Source organism: Amblyomma mixtum, chromosome 1 (assembly GCF_055824585.1).
Source record: "Amblyomma mixtum isolate Tamu chromosome 1, ASM5582458v1, whole genome shotgun sequence".
In the NCBI taxonomy this organism is placed as follows: Eukaryota; Metazoa; Arthropoda; class Arachnida; order Ixodida; family Ixodidae; genus Amblyomma; species Amblyomma mixtum.
Window position 1 is genome coordinate 189,539,623 of NC_143012.1, and position 18,377 is coordinate 189,557,999.

The 18,377-nt window shown below is 50.4% G+C and overlaps 2 protein-coding genes across 2 annotated transcripts in view; one reads left to right on the forward strand and one right to left on the reverse strand.

The window, feature by feature from the left end:
• The first annotated feature begins 637 nt into the window (after positions 1-637).
• LOC149370295 (retinaldehyde-binding protein 1-like) overlaps positions 638-18,377 on the forward strand; it is a 39,881-nt gene continuing 22,141 nt past the window's right edge. Inside the window, exons 1-2 of the mRNA XM_089582987.1 lie at positions 638-912; positions 13,006-13,245. Of these exons, the coding sequence (XP_089439113.1) occupies positions 756-912; positions 13,006-13,245 (397 nt within the window). The 5' untranslated portion in view covers positions 638-755. The remainder of the gene's footprint in view (positions 913-13,005; positions 13,246-18,377) is intronic.
• LOC149370296 (uncharacterized) lies at positions 2,809-10,414 on the reverse strand. The gene is made up of 2 exons (XM_089567644.1): positions 9,877-10,414; positions 2,809-3,008 (listed from the first exon to the last, which is right to left on the reverse strand). The coding sequence occupies exons 1-2, from the start codon at positions 10,412-10,414 to the stop codon at positions 2,809-2,811; spliced, it is 738 nt and encodes a 245-aa protein (XP_089423770.1).

Consider the following 18,377-nt stretch of genomic DNA (forward strand, 5'->3'; position numbering starts at 1 on the left):
ACTGCGAAACATTAAGAAATAAGCTGGACAATTAATTACAACCAGGTCAAAGAACATTTGTGTGCGTGCGTGTGTTTTGCTGCAGGCTCGTAATAGACAAAGAATGATGCTGAATGATTGGCTCGCCAGGTGCACTGTTGCAGCTGCCGTAGGCGGCAGACAGACAGGGGGCGCTCTTTCCAGCCTACGAGTGTTACAGTCTACGAGCCTTCGGATGTTAAATATACCACAGCGCCGAGCGGAAAGTGCGCGCCTCTTATCTGCTACACACAAACAATTCAAATTGAAAAGCGAAACTCCAATTTGCGTCGTAGGCTCCGCACCGGTACAGAAAGCGAAATTGGTTGTGGGCGTCCGCAGCGACCGGATTGACTACATTGATTTTTATGGATGAATAGCAGGATGTGACAACTGTATCCTGCTGGGAGAGAGAAAGAATGCGAATTATGAAAGCGCACTTATTTGCTAGCCCGTGTGCCCCGTCATGCTGCCGAGAAGGGTACCCACTGTTAAGAATTTATGTGTTATCAGGAATGCCACTAAGCTCGCAACGTGCTTCACGAGCAGGCCGCTAGCGCTTTTACGTACCGGCCGGCGGCGTGTAGAAGTACGCACGTGGGCCAGAATGACGGTTCAGATGCCACGTTCCTGAATTCCATACGAAACGAGTTACATTTGCACGCGAACTATAATCGAAAAAGAGGTGCGCGTCATAGAGCTTTCCTTGCCGCGTAATTTTTGTGTAGACAGCCGCTATGCAGGGGGTGTACAAAAGGAAATCAACCGAAGACATTTATGACACCTCCGAAGAAGCCCTTCCTTTTCATCTGCAACGCACTGCCGAAGACGACCTCGGCGAAACTCCTTCTAGGCGGAAAGAGTCAGTGGAAAAACTTGCCAAGATTTTGTCAGGTGAGCCACCGAAACTACGTGCGGTGATGAAAATAAATTTTCTTTCCTCTCCCCTACACGAAACGTAAATAGTTCAAACTGTGAGCTTATATGACGGTCGATTCGTTCTAAGATGCCTTTAAAAGGTACAGTGCGCACGAAAACAAAGTGCCACAAGTGACCGACGGCAGCAGAAAAGAAATCGCACTACGCGGATCCGATGTATCGAACTGACCGCTATGTGGTCACGTTGGTATTTAGCGGCCGAGGGTCAACAGCGTCGTAGCCCAGGACGTGCGCTTCCAGAACAAGGATGATGATGATCTCCTAAGGCTCAATGGCACATATCCACGGCGTTGGATTGGCCAGGGTGCATAGAGGGTACAAGCGCATTCATGAACAAGGCAAAAAGTATTTTGATAATTTTGGGACTAAGAGCTAGAATTGCACAAAATCAAAAATACGGAAATCAAATCGCTGCCTTTTCATTTTGCTGGGAGGCGTCTGTATAAACTTCAATATGGTTAGGAAAATTATCTAGGTACTCCTCTATAAGCCCATTTAACACATTATCACGGATGACAAATTGATCAAATGCGGATGGCATTACCTCCACTGTTGGAATGAGATAATTATTGAAGGTCTGCTTTGAGGACCTTTTTAGAACTCTCATAATTTATAAATGTGCGCCGTGTGCTCGTACTAGAGGTCAACTGGCACACAACTTGGAAACTGATCTGAAGCTGATCACTATTAGAGGCACAGTCAACTGGCGACCAAGAGCAAACAGTTATTCCGGGGGAGGAAAATGACACGTCTAGCGATGAGCGAGACTGACCACCAAAAAATGTTAGGAGACTCGAGTTTAAACAGATGAGATTGTTTTCACAAGCCCTGTCCCAGCGATCTGCTTGAAACCCCCAAGAAACATGATGCTAGTTGAAGTCCCCGATAATTCAAACTTTTTCCTACAACTTGTTAAAAACAAGTCAAGTGGCCGAATGTCATGCACATATGTGGCAAAATATACATTAGCAAGAGTGAGTGGCTGATATCGAGGAAGATTCAGATCAATAGCCTGAATGTCGCACTGCTTGTCCATATAGTTAAATGACACAGTTGCCCTGTGGCAAAATTTTTGTGAATACGAACAACAGCATGTCACTGCCTCTTGAGGGTCGGTCTAGCCTGAAAGAGTGATAATTTTGTAAGTTGTACCTAGAGTCTTTAGTTAGCCACGCTTCCTGAAGAGCACATAAGTCTGGAATTAATTTATTGATTAAACAAACAATTTGTTGAAGCGTAAAGAATTGACCGGTAGTTCCACTGCAACACCTTCAACGACCAGTTGCCGAAAATGCTGCAGTGGTGACCACCTGATCCAAAATACTGGCTTTGGGTGTAGATATAGGGTGATTCATTTTTCTCATCGTAAGAGGGCAAGACGAACCAGCAACTCCTAACGGAGACGCACTGCACTCTTGAGCTCGCATCTCAGCCTCCATGTCAACGCACTCTACAGATGAGATTTCTGTCGCACTGTGACGCGGATAAGCCGTTGGAGGAATAGAAAAATGCTGTGATTGAGTCTGACACATTGGATTGGAAGCCACTGGCACATACTGTTAGGGAGGTGCAACCAACGGTGAAGAGATTGTGCCAAAAAGACGAGCAGTAGAGGCTTGCAACAAAGCAGACACATGGGATGCCATGACCTGCGAAATACACGCAGAGAGATTTTCGACTCTACGATCCATGACACTCACCACTGCTTTCTCCGCCGTTTCAGCAATCGCTTCCGACAAGGAGGTATCCACAACGGTTGCATGCCGCGCTGCCATACTTGGATAGCCAGATGCCCTATCTTTGATGACTGTAAAAGCCTCGCGTCTTGTGCACCTGCGCTTGTCAAATTTTCTAGCACTTGAACATCTTCAGCCCCCGCAGGGCAGCCGTAATGGCTTGCTGAGTGTCCACCACCACACGAACAGTAGTTCTCGTGTTGACAAGAACACCCATCGGGATCGTGGCTCTCTCCACAAGCACAGCAATGGAAACTCGATTTACAGGCATTGGAACTATGACCAAACTTTCAGCAATTGTGGTACTGAAGGAGCCTAGATGTAAATTGATCAACATGGAAAACTATCTTGAAAACGTAGCAGCAAGAAAAAACGAGGATAAAATAGACACAGGTACGACAGGACATATGCTGCACTTGGTTGGTAAAAACTTTTATTCATAGTCCTGCAGTGCTTTCGCCTACGGGGCCTTAGGTCTCCCACGTGGGGACGTCGAGGCGCTGCCTCGCCGTCGCCTCGCGGGCCTGCTGGACGGCCCAGAGTTGGTCCCCGAGGCTGGGGCTGCGCAAGGCAGCGGTCAACCGCGGCCCTACTGAATATTTTAGCGGAAACCAAAGATTAAGTACAGCGCTACTATCGTCCCGTGGCAATCAACCGCAATGGTCCAAAAACGCCAGTTCAATATCAAGAAGAGACAAGGAAGCGGTGCTAACACACCGATCACCTGCTTTTCTAATGTGATATGCCTCAGTAATCTCTCTTTCCATCGGATCCTTTCCATGCCCAAGAAACTAAGTTTTCCGAAAAATGGGTTTACACTTACACTCCCGGCAGTAGATAGCAAGATGACCACTCTTCCCTTATTTCACCAGATTGTAATGCTCCCTAGCTCTGTCATTAAGACAACATCCAGTCTGACCTATGTACAGCCGCCCACAGACTTAACAAGAATGACGGAAAGCGTGGCCTGGACTTCCGTCAGCGCCATGAAGCGATAGTCATCGGGTGGGAGATAATGCTCACGGAATGTTTGCAGTGTCTGACGATAGCAGGTGCGAACCGCAGCAGCTTAGCGGGCAGTTCCTGGCTGCCGCAATAAGAAAACTGCAAAGAGCGTTGCCGGGGCCGTGGAGGCCGGATTGGCGAGCAAAAAGCTCTGAAACGCCCCCTTTACGAGCACGCTGTCCACGCGGCGATCAGGCACAAGCGGAAAAGCAGTAAAAGCGAGCTGCGCACCAGCTATCGTGAGCCACCGCAAACATACCGAGAGCATTGTCTCGCACCAATGACTATCGCTTCGTGGCGCTGACGGCAGTCCAGGCCACGCTTTCCCTCATTCGTGTTAAGTCTGTGGGCGGCTGTACACTCTGTTGCAAGTTAGCGGAATGCTGTACACTACCTTAGTGGTGCAACGGGTGAAACCTAGTTGGTGGTTGATAGTACAAATCGGCTTTTTCTTATTAACCATCACAGGACAAACTTTTGCTAGCTTGCTTGGGGCGGAGAAGAACACGTTTACATCGTATCTTCTTGCAATTTTCTCAAGATTATGAGACACTCTGTGAAGGTACAGAATTACTTGAGTTGCCATCCTGTCATCATGCTTATCTGTCATTTTCGGCGCTTTTTCGTTTGTAGCAACGTGTCTGCAATAGCTGACAATGAATCTGGAATGAATGGAAAGCTAAAGGCCACACCTTAGCTTCAGATGAACAAGTCAGCACCGCAAATGTAGCTATAACTGTCTCCGTCGGTATCTTTTTTTCCGTTCACCATAAGACTGCATCGGTAAATGGCGATCACGCCAGCCAAAGTTAGTTTCTCTAGGGTCTCAGACGCACAAAGCCGTGGGTCTACACCACAGACTAACCCTTTCTAACACGCCAGATGAGGAGGTATGGACGCGCTCACCGGGTGATTGGCAAAGGAATAACACTTTAGAATGTCAGCCATTGACGGTATCGTCTTTTGGTGCCTATATGAAGAGCTGGCTTAAACCAGGAGCCTTTAATGGGCGTGAGAACAGCACTACAATGCGGCTTACTAATCCTCGCTGCTGCTTAGATCAGGTTATGGCATGGGCTCACTTCAGCGCCGTATCACTAAATACGTAACGTGGTGGACCATGGAGTTCTTCAAGGACAGAGCAACGTAACTGTTGGGGAATTACAGGTAGTTGCGGAGGCTTATGAGGGCGTTGCTGCGGCGGAAGAGAATGCCATTCTGAAGAGCATATAGTTTCAGGGATGGATTCCGGTTTTCTGAGCTGCGGCCGCCAATGAGAGGTGGAAAGGAAGAATCTTGGAGCTGTTTGTCGGCGATGTTGAAGAGGTCAGAGATAGCAAAGAGACGAGGCATGGTATGAGTTTCACCACTATCAGACAGCTCTACAGAGTAGTGATACAAGTAGTCAGCGCCTTGATGGGGACGCCCTGACTTATGCACGACAATGTACGAATATTCTTGGAGGAGCAGCGCCCAACGACCCATGCGGACGGTGGGATCCTTTAGTGAAAAAGGCGTCGTTCTCCGTTACCACTGAGAAAGAACGGTCGAAGAGGTAGAACCTAAATTTGGCGACTGCCCTGACAACGGCGATACACTCGTGCTCAGTAAATGAGTAATGTTTCTCCGCAATGGAAAGAAGACGGCTGGTGTAGGCAATGGCATGTTCACGTAGGGCGAAGACGACGCCGTTCCCGTATCCGGAGGATCGGTGTGAGCTTCAGTGGCCAATCGATCGAGATTAGCTAAAATGGGCTGAGAGGGATGAGGATGAGGATGAGTGAAGAAAATTCGGTCTCCTGGGCAGGGTCTCAGGTAAAGAGAGTTTCTGTCGTAAAAAGATCGGTGAAGAAACGATGAATGGCGGCAAAATCTTATGCAAAAGCTTTGAAGGCTAGAATTTTAGTGGGATCTGCTCGTACTCCCGAGGCGCCAACCAGATGTACGTGAATGGTCAGTTCTTAGCGACCAGATTTGCATTTCGAGGAGTTGAGCTGGAGCGCGACTGTATGGAACACTGCTAGGATATTTGTGAGGCAGTCTAGTTGCGTGGCAAAGGTAGGGGATAAAATCAGAACGTAATCTCCATAACAAAGACATGTAGACCACTTAACACGGCGAAGGACACAGCCCATTATACGTTCGAAGGCAGCCGGCACGTTGCATAAGCCAAATGGCATGACATTGAACTGATATAAGCCATTAGGCGTCACGAAGACGGTTCTTCGCGGTTAATGTCATCGACAGCGATTTGCCAGAACCGAAACCGAAGAACCGAAGTACTTGGCTTCGTGAAGCCAGTCCATTGCTTCAATGCATCATCATCCGTTATAGGCGAAGTGTAGTATATAGATGTCCTTCGTGATGCGGCTCACGTGCCAGTAATCGACGCAGAAGTGCCAGCTCCCGTCCTTCTTTTCGGTCAGGACGACAGGTGACGCCCAGCGGCTAGAGGATGGCTCGGCAATCTCTTTATCGAGCATCTTGTCCAACTCATGCTCTGTTATGGGGCGCTCTGCACTGGACACGCTATGCGTGTTGCATTCCCAGTAAGCAGGCGTAGGCTTGACGAAACGGCTTTATTCACAGTGCTGCATACTGGCAGCTCGAAAGAAAACTCCCCCCCGAGTACAGCACATGACACGCATATATACATATACTCAGCAGCCCGGCACATGCGCAGAACAGACAGATATATCTTATCACACAGCGGTACACGCACGTGTCGCGCCCCAGATACCGACACAACACCTCCTCCCCTACTAGATCAAAAACGGTCATAGCCCCAACGCTCAGGAGGTCGCCTTTCCCGATTGCTCCTTCTTAATGAAATGGGTTCATTTTCAGATGGCAACCGGCCCAGTGGACTGGGTGCCACCTGAGGCTGCGCTGAAGGCCTCGGAGGAGAGGCGACCTCTGATGCGTGTGGCAGGCATATTTCATTTGCAGTTGTTTTTTCATCATCAAGAACGGAATGTCGCAAATGATCAGCATGCACAAAACGCACTTTGTTTCCAATGACAACCAAATACGTAGTGGGAGACTTTACACGCACAATTTTGCCAGGACGCCAGTTCACCGAATCACCACGCACAGAGCGCACTAGCACCCGGTCACCAGTCGCAAAGAATCGCGGCTTCGCTCTTCGCTTATCTGCAGCCTGTTTCACCCTTTCGCTTTTCTCTGTCATTGCACTGGACAGTTTTGGTCTCAACAAGGAAAATCTGGTTCGTAACTGTCTTCTTAAAAACAATTCAGCCGGTGTCCTTCCGGTGAAGGTGTGCGGCGTTGTTCGATAACAAAATAGGAAGTTGTCTATTCTGTGCTGCAAGGTTCTTGTAGTTCCCTTTTCTCTGTCCTCCAGCAACTGCTTGAACAGTGCTGTCTTGGTAGTCTGTACAGCCCGTTCCGCCGAACCATTCGACTGTGGGTGGTACGGAGGGGTGCAAGTGTGCTTTACTCCATTTGCTTTCAGGAAGTTTTCAAACTCAGCGGCACGGAATTGCGGCCCATTATCAGTTACAACTTCAGCAGGTAGACCATGAGCAGCAAACATGGATCTTACAACTTCAACGGTTTTAGCTGCCGTCGTCGTTGTACACACCTTCACTTCCAACCACTTGCTATAGGCATCAACTGCTAAAAGGAACATTTTTCCTTCCTTCTCCGCAAAATCGAGATGAACCCTTTCCCAAGGGTGCTCGCACACTTTCCAGGGAGCCAAAGGCGCTGATTGTGCTGCAGGTTGAACACTTTGACAAATGTGGCAAGTTCGCACCGTTCGTTCTAATGCTTCGTCGATACCTGGCCACCACACCATTGACCTTGCGACCATTTTCATCTTCGTGATTCCAAGGTGCTGCTCGTGCAGCAAGTTTAGTACAACACTGCGCAAACACTCCGGAATGATTACTCTGTTTGTCCAAATAATGCAGCCCGCTTCAATAGAAAGTTCGAAACGTCGAGCCCAGAAAGGCTGCAGTTCCTGAGAAACAGATTTTGGCCAACCATGCCATATCATGTCGCGAACCGCAGTTAGCAGCGTATTGCGCGTTGTTTCGCGTTCAATGTCTTTTGCCGTCAAAGGAAGCTCGTCAAGTGTAGAAAAATAAAAAAATGTCTTCAGTGTGCTCTGACGTTTCTGGCAAAGGAAGTCTAGATAAGGCATCGGCTTGGGCAATTTCCGTACCGGGCTTGTGCGCTATCTTATAGCTGTAGTTTGCGAGGAACACAAACCAACGGTGCACCCTAGCAGTTGCCACAGCACTGCTTTTTCTTTTCGGGTCGAAGAGTACGGTTAGTGGTTGGTGGTCTGTCAACACCTTAAATGTTCTACCATAAAGGTAGTTATGAAACCGTTTCACACCAAAAACAATGCTCAAAGCTTCTTTTTCAATTTGGCCATATTTGCGCTCTGCAGGTGACAGTGACCGGGATGCAAATGCAATTGGTTTATCTTTCCCGTCCACGACGTGCGACAGTACAGCACCAAGACCATATTCGGATGCGTCACATGTTAGTTGTATTTCTTTTTTGACATCGTACAACTCCAGAACATGCTCGTTAGTCAGAATCTCTTTAGAAGTCTTAAAGGCAGTATCACATTGACGCGACCAGTGCCATGCAGTTTCTTTGCGCAACAAGTTATGCAGGGGTTCGAGAACTGTAGCCAGATTAGGCAAAAATTTTGAATAAAAATTGATCAAGCCCAAAAAAGCCTTTAGCTGGGTCACGTTTCCAGGTTTTGGTGCGTTCTTTATGGCTGCTACTTTATCAGCTGTGGGATGTAATCCATCTCTGTCGATTTCATGGCCCAGATATAGTATTCGTTGCTGGAACAGCTTACATTTCGCAGTGTTGACCCTTATGCCATGTTCTCTTAGGCGTATGAGCACCTGCTCCAATCGGTCATGACACTGCTTTTGATCTTTTCCCGCGATGACAATGTCATCTAAGTAGCAGGCTGTGCCAGTCAGCCCGTGTAGGACTGTGTCCATAACGGCTTGAAACACTCCTGGCGCGCAGGCTACGCCGTATGGCAAGCGTCGGAACCAGTAAAGGCCGAGGTGTGTATTGACGGTGAGCAGTTCTTGCGCTCGCTCGTCTAATTCCAGCTGCAAGTACGCCTTCGACAAATCTAAAACTGAAAAAACGGACCCGCCTTGTAACATTGTAAAAATGTCCTCTGGTAGAGGGAGCGGGTACTGGTCAACCTCAATTGCAGGATTTACCGTGACTCGGTAATCACCGCACAGCCGAAGCTCCTCACCATTTTTCTTTGGAACAATCACCAGTGGTGTCGCCCAAGCACTGTGGCGCACCTTATATATGACTCCAGCTTTTTCCAAATTAGCCAATTCCTGCTCAACCCGTTCTCGCAGCGCATACGGCACTGATCGCGCCTTACCAAATACAGGGGACGCATTTTCCTTAACTACAATGCTCGTCTTGAACCCTTTTATCGAACCGTAGCCAGGCTCGAACACTTCGCGGTATTTCTCGGTCAAGGTCATCAAGGGCATTTCTTTCGTCAGTGGCTGCACATGCATCACTTCATTCCACCGAATTTTGATTTTACTCAGCCAGTTCCTGCCAAACAACGTAGGCATTCTGGCGCCTTTCATCTCTTTAACAATTATAAGAGGCAAGTGAAAACACTGATCGTAGTACTTCACTACAACATCAATTATCCCCTTGATATCAATAGGCGTGCCATTGTACGTAACCAGTTCGACGTCTGCTGGCCTGAGCTCGGTGTTTGGAAAGTGCTTCGCGCACTCTGCCTCCGACATTACGGAAACCGCTGCTCCTGTGTCCAACTCCATGGGTACGTTTTCCCCATTTAACTGCACACTGACTACAATGGCAGGACTGGCCGCACGGTTGTCGGTGTGGCAAAGGGTCAGAAGTTCACTGTCCGACGATTCCTGCTCCAGTTGATGCACAACTCTAGTTTTGCACATTTTAGCAACATGGCCTTTCTTTTGACATTTGAAACAAACACTGTTCAAGAACGGACAACTTACCGGTGCGTGCCGCCCACCGCATCGATGACAATTCGATTTAGTCCTTTGAGTCGTATCCTTTCTTTTTGGTTGGTCGGAGGCGTGACAGCTGTACGCCGTCGACGACTTGCTCTGCCAGAAGACATCACTGCCGCTTGACGCGTGCTCCCCACTGGTTTCCGACATCATTGCCACTGTGTCTCTCGCTGCCATTTCCATGGCCGTAGCGACGCTGCAAACACGGTCCCAGGTGAGCTCGGTGTCGGTCATGGCCAACAGCCGGCAACGTATCGCCTCCGAGTGCAGACCAGCAATCAGGCGGTCCCGAAGGGCTTGTTCCAGGAAGCTGCCGAAGTCGCATGAGGCTGCCGCTTGCTTGAGCTTCACCACAAATTCCGCGACACATTCTTGAGGTCCTTGCTTCCTTCGATTAAAATCATATCTTTCGCTCACCACAGACCGCTTCGGAGTGTAGTGCTTCTGCAGAGCCGACACGACTTCCTTGTAAGTTGAGTTGCTGGGCGTCTTTGGAAGAAGCAGGCTTCGGAGCGTCACATACGCTTTTTCTCCTATGGCGCTGAGGAACAGCTGCAGTTTCTTCTCCTCGGCCACTCCATTCCCTGTGAAGTACAACTCGAAGCGCTCGATGAAGACGTCCAAGTTGCCGCTGTCAGGATCAAACTCCGGTAGCTTGCGGACTGCGAATGCCATTCTCAGTTCGGGTTGTATCCCATCTTCGTCGCCAATTTGTTGCATTCCCAGTAAGCAGGCGTAGGCTTGACGAAACGGCTTTATTCACAGTGCTGCATACTGGCAGCTCGAAAGAAAACTCCCCGCGAGTACAGCACATGACACGCATATATACATATACTCAGCAGCCCGGCACATGCGCAGAACAGACAGATATATCTTATCACACAGCGGTACACGCACGTGTCGCGCCCCAGATACCGACACAACAATGCGCATCACTCAATTTGAGGTTGGAGACAAACGGTGAACATCAGAGTCGAAGATGTCGCACAGACGGGACAGTAGATACCGCAGTCCTTGGGCTGCGTTTGTGACAAATCGGAAGCGATCATTTGACGTACTCGTTGCTTGGTGTCACGGCAAGCAAGGGGTCGTGAGTAGAATGCGAGAGGCAGTTGGACACAGCCAGTATGACAGATTCAGCAGCAGGGCAGAGCACAGCGATTGTCATGCCTTTCGGGCGCTGCTAGACATAAGACGCAGAGTTGAGGATCGGAAGCCACACCTCGTATGGGCAGACGCAATGCTGCGGGTGAAGGACACATCAAGGGTTGGAGTGACGACGTCGTAATTATCGGGGACAGCTGGCACGCAAGGGAAAGGCATGTGAGTGGCAGCGTTCGGCTTTTATCAGCGTGGAACTACATCTCGAGAGAGGTGAAGCGACGACGTTGGGGCGAACGGGCTTGGCGGCGAAGAGGGAATGGTGAACGGCTCGAGCGGGGTGTCTGCGGATGCGTACTGGGTGGGAAATTACCGGGTTGTTCTTCGGTGCAGCGAAAGTGGTTCCTGTAACTGGACGTGTAAGCACCTAACCAGCGGTAGAGACAGTGGTGGGCTATGTGGCCAGCATTCAGACAGTGAAAACAAATGGTCTTGTTATCAGGTGTCAGCCAATCTGGAGGGTTGGATCGGCGCAGGGCGAAGTACTCAGGTAGTTCATGACTGATTGCAGAAATGTAGGGGGTTTGTGAAGAAGGCATGGGGCTGACAGACTGGAGACGGAGATAACGAAATTTTTGGCCGGGTTCGGCTTGGATGAGAGAGGTGGCGGGAAACTGAGAGTCGGCATCACGTGGCTGCACGGTGGCAGGAAACATGGCTTCAAGTCCTAATCGGATGATGCGGGCCACATTTCCAGGCGGGGAAACGGTCGTCGGGACAGCAGGTCTTGATATGACAATATCGCAGCTGTGTTTGGAAGGTGGATAAACTGCGGACAAATACGATGGCTTTTGGTTTCCTTCTAGCGCCGAAGTTCCTAAATAATGGCCGCAACCGCTGAAAAATTTTGGTAAACTAACAGGTTGAAACCTTCGCCCTCAATTCCTTTAAAAACGTGGCCCACTCTGTCGCATTCAGGAATCTCAGTGTCAAGCCTGTGGCAAAGGGCTAACACGTCTTGGATAAACCAAACGCAAGACTCGGTCGTCGTTTGGGTGCAGAAAGCGAGGTCCCTCTTTTCAGCAAGTTGTCGGCCTTCCTGTTTCCAAACAGGTCGCGAATCTTTTGCTTGCATGTGTTCCAGCTGTTTAGATAATTCTCGCGTGCCTCGTACCAGACGCGAGTGGTGCCGTCATGATAGAATATTAGATTGGCAAGCATGAGTGTCGGGTCCCAGCAGATGTACTTATTCACACGTTCGTACATGTTGAGCCAATCTTCTTCGTCGCCGGCCTCTGAACCAAAAAATGTACCAGGGTCCCGAGGGGGGCTGGAATTACGAATGGCGTGGCCTGCGGCCTTGTTTGCTGCATGGTGTCTAGAGGCATGGCTGAGCTGGCGTCCGCTGCGTAGCTCCGTCGCGTGCTGTACGCGTTCGCGAAATCCGGACCTGCACCAAATATGTAGCGTAGAACATAATTAGAAGTATTTAGAGGAGAAATAATAACGGCCACAGGGAAAGCTGCGAGCCGCGGCGAGTTGACCGAGAGAGAGAGAGACCATCGTTTTCGTCGATCTTGGACTCGTGGCATAGGTGCATACTCTTCATCTTCGTCGGCCCTCTACAATATGTACTACAAAGTGTTTACTGCTGCATTTTCGCTTGTTTCACTTTTGTATGTCACCCACTTCCCTCTGTAATGCTCTCGGACACTGAGGGTAATGAAATAATTAAAGATAAATCAACACTAAGCAAAGAGCCGGACTTCGGAAATATCACTCTCTATACTGAAGAAATATTATGCAAGCTCATTAACTTTCAGGATGATAGAAAAGACTAAATTCAACGGTTGCTTCCGAGTTCATCATTGGAAAGAGATGCAGGCATAATGTTTTCTTGCATTGTTGCAAGAGTTTTATTTCAATGTGTTTTGGGATATATGCACTATATATTACCGGATTGGAAGTTGGAGGACGACATTAGGTAGAATGAAAATCGAATCTGCAGATCGCGTCTATTCTTGTGGTGTCACTAATAATATTGAAGATAAGTTGCACGATATTCTAGCATTCTGCATAGATAATTTTACGTCATGCCCTCATGTCCAGCATGTATGCCATGTTCAGCGTTACACGTCGCAGCTACAGAGCAACATCACTTGCAGAGGAGCCCGATCTCAATTCAAGGAAGGACACGGAGTTCCTCCTCCGTTTCTTGAGAGTGAGGAAGTTCAACGTTGAGGCTGCCTTGCAGACCATCAGAAACTACTACTACAACCGGTGTGCCTGCAGTTCGCTGTACCGTGATTTTTTACCATCGACGGTACCCTCTGAAGCACGGGAATTGGTCATGGTGATACCAGGAAAGGACTTACACGGGCGTCCGATCATGTTCGTCAACATTGGCAAGTGGCTTCTTTTCACTGTTTGTGCAGCAAATTTCGAGTTTGTGAATGACTGACGTAAGTTTATTAGGACAGAATACATACTCAGTCGAGGACGCCTTACGTATGTAGAGCTTCGATACGTGGGTCATGTGCGTTTAGGTATGTCCCGTACTTACTTTGACGCACGCCGGAGTGTGTTGCTCTACGCTGCCGCCTACAGTGACCGCATATGCGGTATGATGAGAAAATCAATTTTCGAGTGGAATCATGCTGCTAGTGGAAATGCCCAAATGAAGTTACACGCGTGAATTTACGCCAAAGTAAGTAGAATATGATGGCTATGAAGCAACGCTGCTTGTGGCTCACTCACATTCATGCTGGGGGATCAATCGGACTCAGTTGCACATGAAGGTGCAGGTTAACTTTAGCCCACGCATTTACCTTGTAGTGCGAATGCCGTCAACGTGACACTATGAAATTACTGGGTTAATCCATCGCGGTCAATTTGGTTTTTCAGTTAGTGACAGGACAACTCCATTTTGGGCTCCTGTTACTCTTACAACAAACAGAAACTGCCCAAAATCTTCTCCTATGCTGTTTATCTTCACGTAGGGCGTTGTTTATCTTCACGAAACATGACAGAAACTTCTGAGGATGATTGATATGGTTTGCAGATCAGTCGGACAGGCGGTGCCCTGGCATGTCGCGAATGCTTTAACGTTAGATTCGAATAGACATTAGTGGAAGAACAGAGCTATGCCCGCGGAACGTCGAGTCCGTCCAGCCTTGCATTCGTTTAGTGAGCTCAAAGCGCAGCCACATCGCCAGCATCTCCAGCCTGGCCACCCTCAAATTTTTGCCAAAAACGACGCGCCAAACCTCTTGATAAATACGTTGGTTCAAAAAAGCACCAAGACAATCTATTTCATTCGCTCTATACGCTTCCGCACGACTGTGTGACGTCACGATAGTCCGTGAAAGTGGCCCCTCTGTACGTAACGCAAAGAGCCGTCCAAACGCGCTTTGTCTCTGGACCGCTCATTTGGCGGCACATGCACCTCGGCCGAAAATCTTCGCCGAAACAATGTTTAACGCTTAGATTTCTGTAGTTCAGGCATGTTAATCAGCCGCTACAGAGGCTTAATGGGTGGTTTGCGGCTGGCAGGAAATCTGGCACACCAGCTCTACGGTGATACCCGTCGGGTGACTGCTCTAGGGCCTCCGCAGAGCCATTGAGTACAGCACTGCCGTCCCTTACTGTGCTTACGGAATGTAGCAAGCGAGATTACTTAACTAATGCAGAGCGTATTTTATAGGGTGAACCAGATATGAGCATTTCACGCAACCTCTTATGTTTTCTTTCTCACACGCTGCTTGCACCCTCACGCCTGGCACCTTAGAGATCGAAGAGCAGCCTCTGTGCAGCATGAGATGATAATGCTTCACATTTCAACGGCTAATGCTTCGGTGAAGCTAGCAACAAGCTCTTTCCGATTGGTTTCAAAGGTTGGAACGAACGCGCAGGTTATTGTTCGACTGAATTTACGCGCCAGCGTTTCTTCCTTCTTTCTTTGCGCTGTCTGTTACTACTGTCATCCACTAGACATGCGTTCCCACTGTCAGTGACAACTCCCTCCCCACTGATATCCTGCTAGTCTTCCTCTTTTGTAGGTTTACAGCGTTTTTGATTGTTCGCTTTTGGTACTGTCCATTGGCAGAGGATCATATACTGAGTGAGCACCATTAGCGAAAGCCGCCATGGTGGCCCCATAGTTGCTGAGCAAAAGTTCGCCGAATCATCCATGCATCAGTGGTTGCACTTTCGTCGAGACAAAGAGCAGAAACGCCTCTATGCAGACACCTCCGTACTCGTTCAGGACGCCCTAGGAGGTCGCAATGCTCCAGAGCTGTCCTATACTGCGTGCCTATACGAGCGACGCACAGTGTTGCTTTGGCAGGATTCCCGCTAGGTGGCGCCGCCCTGGTTAGCTGGCTGCCTACCGTGCTCCGTTTTCACCTGCCCCTGGCATAGTCCAGGGCTTCGCCCGCCCCTGGATTTCCTCCCCATCGATTCAGGAAGGCTTCCGAAGCACGTGGATACCATCGTCATCATGGCCCGCTGCCGAGCTGGCCCTCCAAGCCTGATGCGGCGCGGCGCCTCGCTAAACCTAACGCGCCGCGCCTGCACCTCTGCAATGCAGCGTCTGACGAAGCCCTGCAGCCCAGACCCACTGATGCCGCCACCGCGGGGCCTACTCCAACCGCCCACGTCACCGCGCAAAATCCTGTTGGAACCAACACTGTGAGCGACGCTGGGAGCTCCGGATCGACGGCCGCGGCGCAGCCGGCAGCGTTCGTCGTCGCCGCAGCGTCCACTGCTAGCCAACTCCACGCTCTAAGGGACGCCAACACCTTTGGGCCCATAGACGCGTCGCAGCCGCCTGCTTTCGTCGACGCCGCCGGTGCCGCCGCGCCTACACCTGCCACATTACCCGCTGACACCAAGACCTGCAGCCCGGCACCAGCGTCGCAGATTGTGCCTCACGCTGACGATTCGTCGGCAGACATGGACTTCATGGCGTCCCCGGTAGACGACACTCCATCCCCGGAAATCGGCTGGAGCTCCATCGGTGCCAGCCGTAAGCCTGCTTCCGACACCCGACCCCGCTCCGAGCTCATCACTGTTGGAATACAACTCCCTCCTTGTACCCTCAATCCCAAGCTGCCTCTCTACGACGTGCTCGCCGCAGTCACCTCAGCTGCACAACTTTCCTCCAAGACCAGTGCAGACATCACCCTTCAGGCCAAGCCAGCCCAAAGCCTTGTGTTTTTAAAAACTCATTCTCCTCTCACCGCCCACCTCCTACTTTCGATCACGCAGCTTCACCTTCACGGTAAGCCTGTCAGCATCAGCACTTATTCCCCCCATCCTCCCATCTCATGCCTCGGCGTCATCCATAACGTCGGTGGCCACTTCACTCCTGATGAGCTCATGCATGATCTAGAGTCTTTCAAAACTGATATTCTCGCTGCTCGCATGATGGGATCCACTCAATCAGTGCTCATTACGTTCGCTGGTACCGTCATCCCCCACTTTGTTTATTTCAAACGCGTTGCCTTCCGGTGCCGTCCTCATAAACCTAAGCCTCCCACCTGCACCCGTTGTCTCACTCTAGGCCACCGCGCCCACCAATGCCCCCAGCACAGCGTTCCGGCCAAGTGCCGCCGCTGTGCTGCTCCTCTACCCGCTGACCCTTCCGCTCATGTGTGTGCCCAGCCCTGGTGCGTTCATTGCAAGGTGAACACCCACCCCTCCCTCGACCCCACTTGCCCCTTTCTCTTTGCTAAACAACGCGAGTGTGCTAAAACTGCATACCTCCGACGCCTAGCTTTGCGCCGGGCCACTCAACCCACCACCCCCTCCTCCTCCTTCTCTAATCATGAATCTCCATCAGCTCCGATCACGTCACCACCAGGCTCCTACGCCGCCATAGTTAAAGGATCCTCGGTGCCAGCGACCCTCTCTTCCACTAAACCACCCTCTCCATCCTTGGCTGACGAGAGACGCTCCTTCGACCTCCGGCTGGCAATGCTGGAACGCCAGCAGCGAGAGCAGCAGCGCATTTCCCACGATCTACAACAGCAGATACATGCCTTGACTCAAACCCTCCAGACAACCACCTCCTCTCTAACATCCCAGCTTAGCAAGCTAAATGAGCACCTTGCCACGTTTACCACTCCCTCCTCCAGCGCCCATGTCGCCCCTTTGGCTGACCTTGTCGAAACCACCACACAGGCACATCACACTCGCTTGGTTCAGCTGGAAACTTCGGTTCTCCTGATTCTTACCACCCTCCAAGCACAATCAAAGCAATTGGAATCCTTCACATTTATGCTCCAATCTGTCCATGAGTCACTGCCCCCGGCAAAAATAGAAGGAACGCGTACCATCGCGTTCCTCTCCACTATCATAATGGCGTTTGGCGAGGACCTCGAGATTGTGCAGTGGAACTGCCGAAATCTTTGCCACAATAAGACCCCCCTCCACCAGTATCTACTCACCCGCTCCTCTCTGTCTCATTTTCTCCTTCTCCAGGAGACCCGGACGGCCCGCAATGTCCCAGGCTACCGCGCCTACCATGCCACTACGGCCACACCACTTGCGTCTATTTATGTACGCAGTGACGTGCTCGTAGCGCAAATTGACATCCCCTCCACCCTCCTTAAATATTTAGTTGGTGTGGTTTATTACCACCCATCTTCCCGCATCTTACTCGTCCTTTTGTCTTTTTACAACCACCCTGTCACTTCCTCTTTATTCTCTGCTCTGGGCAAATTCCTTCACTCTCTTCCTTCTACCTCCCACCTCCTCTTTGGTGGTGACTTTAATGCCCCTCACACACTCTGGGGCTACCCACAAACCCTCAAACCCGGCCGCCTCCTCCATTGTCTGTCCCAGGAACGCCACCTCACCCTTCTTAATACTCCTGGCTCTCCTACTCGAGCGGGCACTGCCTCACAACGCCCCACGACACCCGACCTCACTTTCTCTCGGGGTTCACTTTCCTTTCACTGCCAGGTGACAGCCGAAACTCTTCTAAGTGACCACTTTGTCATCCATATCACCGCCTCTCTTTCCCACATCCCTCGCTGTCATCCGGTTATTCACACTGACTGGCATGCTTTTCGCACTAATTTCGCCTCCGACTCCTTTCAATCCTACGACGACTGGAAGTCGCGCATCTCTGCAGCGCTCACGTCAGGCAGCCGTCGCGTTCGCTCTCGCTACCCAATCCAAGACCCAGATCCTCACCTTCTCCGTTTATGGCGTCGCCGTAAACGTCTTCAACGCTCCTTTCGCTCCCAACCACACAATGCCCAACTTTCCTCCCGGATCACTGCTCTGCGGGCCGAGATCGTCGCCCACTGCGCCTCCCTCGAGCACTCTCGTTGGAGTGCTCTTTGTGATGGCCTTGATTCTTCTTTGCACTCGCGATCCGCATGGTCTCTCTTTAAATCCCTCCTTGGCACTAAGCCTGCCCTTCCTCCCACTCTAGCTAAAGCCCTCACTCAGGGGACTCCCTCCGAAGTTTTTGATCAACTCGCCTCTCTCTACCTCCCGCCCCCTCTGGCACCCTCCTACCCGGTGC